At 35.6% G+C, this 12500-nt stretch overlaps 2 protein-coding genes across 2 annotated transcripts in view; one reads left to right on the top strand and one right to left on the bottom strand.

Annotated features, from left to right (window-relative positions):
- LOC140932891 (dihydrofolate reductase-like) overlaps positions 1-8842 on the top strand; it is a 20812-nt gene extending 11970 nt beyond the window's left edge. The window contains exons 4-6 of the mRNA XM_073382390.1: positions 3147-3261; positions 7169-7281; positions 8408-8842. Of these exons, the coding sequence (XP_073238491.1) occupies positions 3147-3261; positions 7169-7281; positions 8408-8483 (304 nt within the window). The 3' untranslated portion in view covers positions 8484-8842. The remainder of the gene's footprint in view (positions 1-3146; positions 3262-7168; positions 7282-8407) is intronic.
- A 1579-nt stretch (positions 8843-10421) lies between these two features.
- Positions 10422-12500, bottom strand: part of LOC140935061 (peroxisomal membrane protein 11C-like) — a 3104-nt gene continuing 1025 nt past the window's right edge. Inside the window, exons 2-3 of the mRNA XM_073384596.1 lie at positions 11944-12173; positions 10422-11072 (exon numbers count right to left, since the gene is read on the bottom strand). Coding sequence (XP_073240697.1) covers positions 10808-11072; positions 11944-12173 — 495 coding nt within the window. The 3' untranslated portion in view covers positions 10422-10807. The remainder of the gene's footprint in view (positions 11073-11943; positions 12174-12500) is intronic.

Raw genomic sequence — 12500 nt, 5'->3', positions numbered from 1 at the left:
CGGAAGTTTCATGGAAAAGGAATAAAATGAAAGACTTTTCGTGTAGACTACGTAATCAGTCTCTGTGGTGTAGTGGTTAAGTGTAGTCGCGTGGAGTCGATGGTGCCGGGTTTGAATCCTACTGAGTTATTCATTCCTTCTTTCTTTTGGTTCCCCTTTTTTGTGTTGTTGTTTTCTATAAATATATAGCTAAATAACTGTTACTTAATAAAGTGCAACAAACAGCAAGAAAAGTATTGTGTTTCCAGAGAAAATATCGTACACCGTATATTCAATATATGGATAAACGATCTGAATTTCTATTATTTCCTACAATTTACTGTGGGAAAACCAGAGTTGATAACCACTTGATCATTTTCTAAACAACGTTCCCACGAGTGCTTTCTATAGACTGATAGTAATAAATTTATTATTCTAGTAATTTCCAACATGTAAATAGGACATTCAATGTCATTTTTGATTCTTTTAAGTCTCACTGCCTAACTAATGCCAGTATCAACAGAATGTGCAGCAGCATTACTATCTTTTAGATACCCTAGTTATAATTTTAAAACTGGTGAAACTTTAACTGTTATTAACAAGATAGGGAATTATAGAAAACAATAATGCAATATTTAATAATATACACTTAATGTCAGATCCTGTCAAGGGAAACAGTTAGTTTTGTTCCTACCAGGACTGGAGGGAAAACAAAACTAACTGGTTTCCCAAGGGACCTGACATTAAGTGTTTTGTTATATTTCTAGACTCTCACTTCAACAGCAACAAAAGAATAACCGGGCAGCAAACCAAAACAGTCGACTCGGTACTTGTAACAACACAAATTTAAAAATGATTTAAATTGTACTTTCCTTATATTATCTGCATCTTTTTCCTCCACTAGCTGCTGTTTTTCTTCTAGGATGACTTTAAAAATTGTTTCTTTTCAGCTTGAGGCTTCGTGTTTGTGTTGTTGTGTTCATTCACGCAACTGAAAACTTTAAACTGGCAGGACCTGGCAGTGTTTTTCCCACTTTCTGTCATTCCACTTTCCACCATGCCTTGGTCACGTACTGCAATGTATCATGAGTGGGGTCATTGCCTTATGTATCATGATCAGGATACATTTGATTTTAGTCAAGGCCATGTGACCAAGAATGAACCAATGGCAGTCCCTGTTTAGTTGAGTGAAAGTCTAGGAATATGACAAAATGCTATGTAATGCAAGCCAGTTGGTGAATATTAACAATCGCTTTTAAAATTAAGAAATGTGAATGAACTACAGTGTAACCTCGATTTAACAGTGAGCCAAAGGACTGGCCAAATTTTGTTTGCTATAACGAGATTTTGTTACATTGAGGTTCTGTTCTATATATTTCACAATAACTGGGGCAGAGAACAATATTCATTATATCATGTAAGGACTTCATCATAATTATAGAGGTTCATTATATCAACGTTCTACTGTTATGTCTGTTGTTTGCCTTTCCAAAAAATTCTTTTATCACAGATCTTTCCACTTTTTTGAATATCCCAGAAAAACACTACACTCACTAAAAGTACTTGTGTAGTAGCCAAAATTTCTCCCCGCATCCCCACCACCACTCCCTAAATCCTGAGAAATCCAGAAATCCTGAAATCCTGAAATCCTGAAATCAAGAATTTCAGACCCAAAAATATCCTTGTCATATAACTGGCACCGTAAATGCAGAGTACCACGGCAATCATTATCTGACTTTAAATTTGCTTTAGTCATTCGAACCATAAACCATGCCAGGGGTGTGATGGGTGTCTTATGCACCTATCAATGTAAACCCCATGGGGGGGGGGGGGGGGGGGGTGCGGGCAAGGGGTGGGGATTTGACAAATTCTAAAATTTTTTGATCAAATTCCCCAGGGTGGGAAACGAAAGGTCAATCAAAAGTGTCAAAAAAGCCCCCACCCCAGGGGAAAAAATCTAAACAAACAATACTATAAAACTGTATAAAACGAATTAAAGGAACATTTCAAAAGTAAGTCCTTACTAAACGTAAGCTCTGTTAAATTACTCACTGTAATTAAGTATTTTCTCTCTCCACTAGCATCTCTTATTTTGAACAACAAAATCACTCTAGGAAGATTGACCGTGCTATTATAATATTAATGAAATGTAAAATGCTTTATAACATCTGCCCATCATGTCGGAACAGGTCGGAATCAGTGACCCATAAAAAATCCTCTGACTTTCATGGTGGAATTCGATTTCAATCGAGTTTAACAATCAGATGGGAACTTGAGGATAAAAACTTTCTCAAAATAGACATTATCTGTTTAGATGACAGTTTAAAGTATCGGATTTTTAATGGTGATTAACAGAAATGAAAACTTCACACCTTTCTCAGAAAGCCTCGAGGGACGGATTTGGTATTTAAACTGCTTCTGAATTGATACCAGGCTTCTGTCAGTCAAAGTCAAATGTCCCAACCCCGGGGTCGCTTCGCACAATCAAAAGCCCGACAGGGATAGTCTCAGGCATCAAATCCCCGCCCCTTGCCCGTACTCCCCCCCCCCCCATGGGATTTACATTGATAGGTGCATTACATTATTATAGCATATTGCAGGCCCACCAGCCTGATTATTCAACACCAGCAAAAACCTAATTGTATTCTAATAGAGTTCTTATTAAAGTGATGACATTATAAAAATTAAATTTCTAAAATCATGGGATTTGTTGGAATATGAAAGAACAACATCTGAAAGGCCTATTACTTGCCAACTATTAACATTATATTGAGGGGCAAATTGTCTTGGAGATGCTTCTGTCCCATTTTTCGCTGATGACTTCATACAAATCCTCCTAAAAATTTGACTTGGTACATTCCTAATGTTATGAACTCAGAGTCAAATTTAGAAAGATTTGTAGGGAGTCATTAGAGCATATCTGGGCTAATATCTCAAAGACAATTTGCCCTGGAATGCTAATTTTTGGCAAGTGGGCCTTTTTGCATGTTGTTCTTTCATGTATAAAAATCCCATAATTTCACTAATTTATTATTGTTTATGACATCATACTGTAGGACTCTATTAAAATTGTAGCCATACGTTTCAGCTTCTGCAAAGAAGAACTGTTATGCCGAAACATTTAGTCACTATGATTTCACAGCTCTATTCATGTATGTTGTTTATAGTGAAGCACCTGAGAAGGTCACTGTCTGTTCCAGTCTGCAAGATGCACTGGATGTGCTTGCAAAGAAAGACAACGTGGATAAAATCTTTGTGATTGGTGGAGCAGCAGTCTACAAGGTATATAAGCGCCATCTGATTAGTTTGATATAGGCCTTATGCACATTTATGCACTACTAGGGCTATGTGTGTGAAAATGATGTGAAAAGGGTGTGAAAAGTGTGTGAAAAAAAGGAACCATGTGAAATCAATGTTGGCAAAAATACAAGTTCACCACATTAGCATTTCACATGCATGTGAACTTTTTGACATGCGTGTGAAATTTTGTAATACATGTGAAAAATTTTTGTCATATGTGTGAACTTTTTTTCCATGCAGTTTATTACATGTGAAATCTTTTCACACATGTGAAACAATTTTGTCATGCATGTGAATTTCAAATTTCACATGCATAATAGATGCTATACATGTGAAATTTTTCACATGCATGTGAACACTTTTAGGCATGTCAGAGTGAGCATGTGAATTTTTTTCAGGGCTTGTTAAATGCAACCACTATGAACCATATTTTTATGAAAATGCCATGAATTTCTAGTGAATACCCCATGAAAGTCATTTCATGACCCATGAAAACTGAAAAATTAAATTAAGTGCACCTTTACAAATATCATTATTGTCTTCATTGTTTGCTAGAATATGCTACATAAATTTATGTATTTTATCAACTGTCTCATCTAAATATGTGGGTTGTGTATCTTACCACTTGGTTTCCACCCAGAAAGATGTGTACCAAGATTTTTGTTTAGCGGGGAGGGCTAAATCCTGAGAATTAAACCATTCTTTCAACAGATCTTCATTGAGGACAAAACGGACTTAATTTTATTACTCCATCAATAAACTAACTTTGCTAATATATGCGACGTATGTAACTACACTTTATGAATGTTTTGTTTCTTACTGTAACGTTCCTCGTTGTAAAGTTGAAAGTCCACTTGAACATGAGAACAGTTCCTTGCATTGCTTTGCATGCTTCTTGAGTTTTCTTTTGATACCGTTCGTTCAACTAATGATTCCATGCAGCAAATAACTGGCATGCTCTTGATTTTCTTGAGTTGTCTTTGGTTCAATCAGCTTTCCGTACCTGAGCTTGTACAACATGAACAACGTCCACAACACGTACAACTTTGATTCATGTAGTGAAGTCCAGCATTTCCTTAAATCCTTAAAGGTTTCCCAACTTGAAAGAACAATGTTAAGTTTTTCTCTTGCTTCTAACACTTCAAATGCGCTGGAATATTCTAATCAATGCTGAAAATAACCGCTTTTTCGACTCAAACGAGTGCACTTTCTCCATTGCAAGATTAGCCGCCATGTTTGTTGTTTCCCAGGCTTTCCCGTGATTTAGGCACATGCGCGATTTGATTTACGATGTCACGTGGGGCTTTTGAACCAATAGAAAATTGTAAAATGAAGTTCCGTTAAATAGTTCAAATTCACGCGGACTTCACAAGCAACACAGCGTTGCAAACAGAATAGTTTCGTTACTTTCGGATAAATAGAAAGACTGTCTTTCAATAATACGCATGTTATTTTCGAGAGAAAGTGATCAATTGCGAAATTCTTCACATAAAGCATGTTTCCAAGTCAGCAACTCAGCTGGATTATTGCACAAAGGTATGTTCTTCTTGTTATCGTGGTTCGTTAACATAAGCTTACTTTGGTTTTCCAATAACTTTACTTAAGCTTAAACCTTCAAAGATACATCTTAAATTTAAGATGCATTTACAGATATGCCATTGATTGATTCCTTTTTGTTTACTGCAGAAAAAACTGTACTGTTTGTTGCAAATCGTCAATGGAATACTCTGAAAATTTTATGTTCTGGCGCTAGTAGGCTGCGGCCGACTTGTCAAGACCAATGTTAAATAAAGTAGGACAAGAAATAGCATAAGTTTCCGATATGCATGCAATGTCTACTACAAGTTGGAAGTAATTAAGTTTCTAGTTAATTAATAATGACTTCAGGGTTGAACTAAATCTATAAAATTTGAGTAGGTTTGTTTATTTGAGCTTCGATTCATAATATTCATACATCTGCAATAAGGTCAATAATAAAAGGCACCTCTATCTAGTCTGATGTGTGGACCTTCAATTCAGAAAGCTGTTCAGCGACTTGTAAAGAAGCAGTCATTTAGCATTATTTTTTTCCATATACATGCTTGTATTATTCAAAGATGCTTATTTACTTTGTCTTTTCACTGACATTGAGTGCTAGATTGCTTTTCTGTAACTTAGTATATACATTTGTATGCCTTAATAAGTGGAAATTGAAAATTGGCCACCATGTCATTCACTATCATAATTATCACCATTTATAACAAAATAAATAAAATATTTCTAACCAAAAATTAGTATATTATTAGTTTGTTATTGATGTAGAAATTAAAGGTATAAAAACTGAGCATGATATTAAAAAGTTTTGTTTTTACTGTCTGTCGCGTAGTTGGTTTGTTTACGCTTGCAGGGTAGTGAAATTCCATAGCCATTCATGATCTCGGATCACTGAGGATTTACATGTGAAAGCTCATGTGAAACCCCATGTGAAGTGTATGTGAAATAATGTGTGAATTACTAGATGTTTTGCCATTCAGTGAGGATTAAGTACATGTGAAAGCCTATGTGAAACCCCATGTGAAGTGTATGAAAATATGTGTGAATTTAAATGAGGATTGACATGTGAAAGCCTGTGTGAAACCCCATGTGAAGTGTATGTGAAAATGTGTGTGAAAGGATTGACATCGTTTCACTCACTTTTCACATATATTTCACTATGCAAAATTTCACATGCATGTGAAATATGTGTGTGAAATGCATGTGAAAAGTGTGTGAAAAACGTGTGAAAAACATGTGAAATGAGTGTGAAAATAGGACATTTTTCACACGTTTTTCACATAGTGTTTCACATACATACTCCTAGTAGTGATGTCAGACCAGCAAATTTCACCAGCAATCCTTGTTTTGAAATTGTAAAGTATTTTGTGAAGTTTTGCATAAATGAATTCCCAAGGCAGTACAGTTGAAAGGAATACCCAGGCACAAAGAATGCACGTGCAAAAAATTTTGCATACAAATAAAGTTTAGTGGTGAAATTTACTAGTCTGATATAATGATGCATAAGGGCTATTGGCTTGAGGGCAGGGCTGGGGATTTCAACCCTCTATGAGAAACGTCGTGGCCCCCAGCTACATTCATCGTCAGGAAAATACAATGTTGATGAAAACTAAAGCCAAGAAAAATCCCTAGCTGTTTGATTCACCAGCTACAGGACTTTAGCACGTGATGGCATAAATTAAAAAGAGATTGAAATATGATATTGAATAGCCGCTGTGAATCATTTTCAAAAACTGGAATGTTTTTGTGAGCCTTCCAAAATTAATGTTACCACAAAACATACAGCAAAAAATTGGGAGGCATAGAAAATGCTGAATAAATGATAAAAAAAAACCTCTGAGGGTATCGTTCGTGTTCATAGCAAGATAAAAAAAGGTTACAAACTTGCTAAAGTGAATAGCATACCGATCTCACGTGTAATTTCAATAAATATTTTCTTGCCTATGGCCGACGATCAAACATTTTCTGTTGTTGTTTCAAAAGTGCAGAATGAGCAGGGGATTTTTGTTGTTTGTTCACTGGAAGTTAGCCTGAGAATCATAAGTTTTAGGCGTCCGTTCGGGCTCCCTGCTTGAAATTTTGGCCGCCTGAGAGTAAATAGTAGGCGCCTCTGGCAACCGGGTGCCCTTAGGCAGCAGCCTTGATACATTTACTTCCAGTTAACTTAAACAACCTAAACATCCAATTTAATACACTACAGATGTCTTAATTAGGGGGCGGCGTACAGAGGTTGTAACAATTTGCGTGTATTCGGTTTACTTGAGTTCTTACATTAAACTGTATATTAAATGAATTCTACTCTACTACCAGAAGATTCTGCCTATATAATTTTGTAATCATCTTATGCTATTCTCAGGAGGCACTAAAACATCCCAGTTGTTACCGTCTGTACATTACAAAAGTTGACAAAGACTTTGATTGTGATGTGCACTTTCCAGACTATGATGAAACTCTCTTTAAGGAAACAAGGTAAGTCGTGGCTTAATTCTCACTCAAAAAGCAACGAAATTTTTGTAACAGTCAATTCAGGTCAAGTGTGCATAACCATGATTCTGTTAATGAGTTATTGGTTGTCAACAGGATATAGTTTGCAAGGCTTTCCCCTTGGAATCTGGGAGACAAGTTAAGCTGTTTCCAGTTACATCATGTTGCTAACAGTCTAACTTTACCTTGTTGTAACAGGGAAGTTTTTTGTGCCATACAAACTACCTTCTACATTTGTAGAACTGCAATGATACACTGATGCATTGTCAAGCCGTGACATTTTCTTCACACAATATAAGCATCCACATTTGATCAAGATAATGTAAATAATGCTATTATACATTGTACCATAGAGATGGTAGATTGACAAGGTTGAGAAATCACTATCTTTGATATACCTTTAATACCCCATGCGAGCTCTGCATAATATAGCCCCATGTACAGCAATTTATGTCAAAAACAAGTGAAAAGCAAACAATCCCTGCTTTGTGCACATAAATAATCGAAATGGGGAACTAGATAGCAAACAAGGGCATGCATAATAATTCAATTAAAGATTGCGGGAATTTTTATTTTTTTAGCATTTCTGATGGGATGGTTATTCAAGGACAGCATTAATTTGAAATTCACTTTTCTTAAATCACCGACAACAATTACGATTTATAAATCATAATTTTTAGAATATGTAAAACAGAAACATGTTTAAAGTTTCAGTGTATTGCCTTTTTTGCTGAGGTAGTAAAGTAATGTGTGTCGAGGGTCAGTGTCTGGATTTTGTAAATTACCAAGTTTTGCTGTGCTTTTTTTTCTTATTATCCTCAAATAAACACTGCATTCTTCTTATAGGGTGGCACATTTATTTGAGGGCAGCATTTATTGGTAATTATTTACTTCCCTCTGCATTTAATTGAGGGCAGTGTGTAATCAAGGAAAAACAGTATTCACTCACTATTCACTGAACAGCTCTAAAGTCAGGTGTGCATGCAATGCATCATACAATGTATCATGTATCACCTCATGGCCCTTGAATATTTCTATCATAATCATATCATTGCACTCTACTTCTTACAGTTGTTAATAAACATCACACTTATTTTTGACTTCCTTACAGTGATCCTGAGGTACCAGCCAAAAAGCATGAAGACAATGGTATCGAGTTCACATTTCATGTGTACCAGCGAGTCTGAGCTAGCAGGTTGATGCAGTCATGTACCTTTGATAATTATTTCCTGGCTGCATTGTTAACCATAACTAAAATGCACTGCAGTAACTAAATTGAATTTAGTAGTGGTGGCCTATGAAATTTTTGGTATAATGCAAAAAAAATGTCTCTTGTACTGAGACACAAAATGATGAAGAATCTGGTGCCAAATGGAGTACAGAGTTGAAATAAAAATATTAGTGAAGGACTGACGACCACATGCAATGTACTGGTAACTTACAAAGGTGATACAAGTAAATTGAACTCTCAAGTTAAGGATAATGTGCCAGTATTAACCTCTGGAATTATTCTGTGAAAAAACAATAAAGAATTAATTTTTGGATAGCCTTTTGCAGACAATTTATTTTATTAGTTGAGGTTGCCGAGCACCCAGAGTCATAATCTGCAAGCCACTTTTCTTCTTTGTATTGAGGACACAAAAGGGAGGTTGGGCTCCCAGGCGTTCCTAGCAGCGACTGTGAAAACTGGGTATAAGAATCGTGACGACTTTCATTACTTGCAAATGAGACTTGTGATATTTTCAGCGATGACTGAGGTGATGCGCGAAGTTGTTCACATTCGGGCTTTTTGGCAAATGAGGTAATTTTCCCCAAATCAAGGCCCTTGATTTTCGTGTTTTCATACACACATAGTATGGCATTATGTTTCTCAGAATATTGACGCAATTACTGGAACTCTACAGTTGAAATAATAGATTCAATATTGCAGATTCACTTTGTTGTATGCATTTAATTGATAGATTCAAAGTTGTTAAGACATGAAGTCGTGTTGCACCTTATAAATACTTGAGATATCAATGATTCTTAACCTTCAACTACTAGAAGCAACTTCAACTACTTGTTTGATGTTACGTATGTGTCATGGATGTGTCTATAAGGGTAGCTTTGTACTTCACTGTCACGTGCTCTACTTGCAGCACTCCAGCAGCCAGTAGAAACTAGTAGTCTACAAATTAAACTAGTCTATTTATTTTCGAAGTTCTCTAGTATGGGAAATGTGTATTTCTTTATCATACTGACATCTTCATTGATGTTTCCTTAATGTTGTAGCTTTGCAAGGTCTCGATCTTTGTCTCGTTGTATTGCCTTTGATTGTGGAAGATTGCTTGAAATTACAGCATTATTGCCTAGACATCATTGGAAATTTTCACTTTAGATTTATAAACTGTAACGATTGAACTATAATCTTCTTCCAGTTTAAGTTTAGTCTGACTATTCTATGTACCGTAAAGCAGTCAGTAGAAGAATTAGGAATTTATCACGTCCTCATTTCTTATCGAATCTCCACGCAGCCTTGAGTTAACACTTTATTGTTTAAGGTGACCCGAACCTATTTATATTCTTCTCGCCCGCATTTAGCATAAAGTTGTTCTTCTTGCACTGCGAACTGTATTCGCCGTAGGTTTCTGATTACCCAGTTTCTTGCAACTAAAGCTTTGGGCAAGAATACCCTTGCAGATAGGAGCTAGTCCGTCGGCAGTTTTCCTCTATTTGCGCCTCAACTTTCACAAATGTGCTAGCGTTGCGTTTTAAGGTTAAATTTGACAAGCTATTCGTGCAGCGAGTTCTACAGTCACGATTGACTTTAAACTTGCAGATATAAGACTGGAGAGCTGTGAGGCTCATTTGCTGAAGTTAGAGAAAAATCTGTCTTAGGGTTTCGAAGTTACAGTGTAACGACATTTTTTGTAAAAATGTGGTTTTAAACATATGCTGATATCTCAAACGTTTTTATACCTACAAGAAAATAAATAACAGTTTCTTAAAGTTCGACCATTCTTTATTAAGGATGCCAAAAACATAACCAACGCACATAATAGGTCCCGGCCACCTTAAGAGTGTCGTGTTATTGATCAAAATATATATATATTTTAAGAGAATAAATTAAATACACTTATAGTAGAAAGAATACATTAAGCCCTGCCTTCCTTATTGCTATTCTTGTGTTTTTACTGTTAACATTTTTTGGCTGGAAGCATTCTTGTACGATGACTATTAAGAGATCTGTTGGACTGACTGGATCTGTACCAATAAGCCATGAATTTTTATGAAACATTTTTGAAGTCAACCTTGTACAAAAATAATACATTTTGGATTGCTTCTTCTTTTGAAATGAGCCTAGCCTTCATTCCCTTGACCCTAGAGTGACGGTTTAGTTGAGATAAAATTAGCTGTACAATAATAGCAGTCTAGTGCCCTACTATTTCCAATGTAGCATGTAAATCCACCCATTGCCACTGTAAGTTTACCAATGTGTGACAATAATAGTCCATCGACCATGCACTTTTGGTTAAGATATTACGCGATTAAAGTATTTGTATAGCTCACACAAAGAAGAGATTGTTCCAAGAAATCCAACTGTTCCTATTGAAAGTTTTTGTGACCACAAAATTCCAGGTGGTGCCCAGTTGATTGCCATGGTTAGGTCAGCCGTAAACCCAATAACAGAAATAATGAGTTGCCTTTGTACGTATTTGATTTGTTTATGTCCAGTTACAGCAGAGTTATCAGATTCTTCACTTTCGCGTAGGATCCTGCCATCATCAGAGTGACTTCTGAAAACAATGACACATACAACAGTTTTTCACAATGTGTGGAAATTATGAAAATATCCATACTTTCCCAAAAAAATCTTTGTCGCAAAATAAAATTGTAAAAAAATAAATTAGAAATTTTTTGCTGACCTAATTTTTAACTTCCAAAACTATTTACGAACACTTTGTTGGTCTTACCATAGTTTCCATTTAACAGCCACAAAAATGGGGTTCAGATAGTTTCCTCAAAAACCGTTTTTGTTACCATTATTATTGTTGTTACAATAATAATATTATAATAATAATTAGACTTTTAGAGTTTATAATTTGACAGTTTGGATTTCAAGGTCTTAATTCTAGATTACATGAATAGTAACCTCAAGTCTTGGCTCTGTGGTGTCAGTCTTTTTATTTTATCCTTAAAGAGGATTTCATTTCCTTTTAGACTCTGACAGCAACGATATTCTGTGATGTTGCGATTTCACAAAGACTTCGTGAAAAATCACAGAATTCGTAAGAAAAAATGCTAAATTCAAGTACAGAAAACAATAAAATTAATTCTAACTTTAATTAATTTAAAACAAGATAATTGGCAAATTTAACTATTGTTTTAAAATAGATGTTTAATTATTCTTTTACATTCAAATTGCCTGTTAAACAACATTAAAGTGATTTTTCTCCTTTGAAACCTGGTTAAACAATGTTAACTAGCTCTGACAAAACTGCATAATTTATTGCATAATAGTCCTATCTTTATACCACACAAACTGCCCTAAAGATGCCACATGTTTGCTGATTTTTGATTGCAATCTATCAGAAGGCCTGTTTGTTGTTGTAATAAAGAAACAGTTGCTATTTTAATGCGGTTCTTCTAACTTTTTTTTTAACTTACTTGGATGTTGCCTTCCTCTCTTGTTGAAGCTTTTTTAAAAGCCACAGGTCCCTTAAAATGCAAGCAGTAAGTGATCCTATCCAACAGTAGAGGCCCAGGTCCCACAATTTAGCAGATTTTCCTCGAAGTATTTTTTTGTCCCTTGCCCAGGCAATGTGTTCCAAGGGATAAAAAGTTAGACCGCAGAAGATATCAAAGAGGTTGGTCCAGCGTACAATTTTGTCACTTTCCTGCAAAAATACCCAAAAAAGTACATGTATCTCCCTCATTCAGCTACTGAAACCCAGATGAACGGACCTCATAAAGGAATGCCACCACTCAAAAATAATAATATTAGTAATAAGCAAAGGTTAGGAAGTGTGGGTGAGATGGATTGAAGGTCACAACGCTCTTGCTTTTAATACTGTGATTTGTGTAAGCTATACATGACGCAAGGTCAAAAGGCAAACGACTGATCCATTACCAGTGATAGAAAGTCCAAATGTGCCTAATCAGATTACGTTCTATACATTTCTTTTCAGTGGAAGTCCAAATAAATGCTGCCTGCTTATGCATAT

This window comes from Porites lutea, chromosome 4, assembly GCF_958299795.1.
Source record: "Porites lutea chromosome 4, jaPorLute2.1, whole genome shotgun sequence".
Classification (NCBI taxonomy): domain Eukaryota; kingdom Metazoa; phylum Cnidaria; class Anthozoa; order Scleractinia; family Poritidae; genus Porites; species Porites lutea.
The sequence above is the reverse complement of the archived record's forward strand: the minus strand, read 5'-3'. Positions and strand labels throughout refer to the sequence as shown.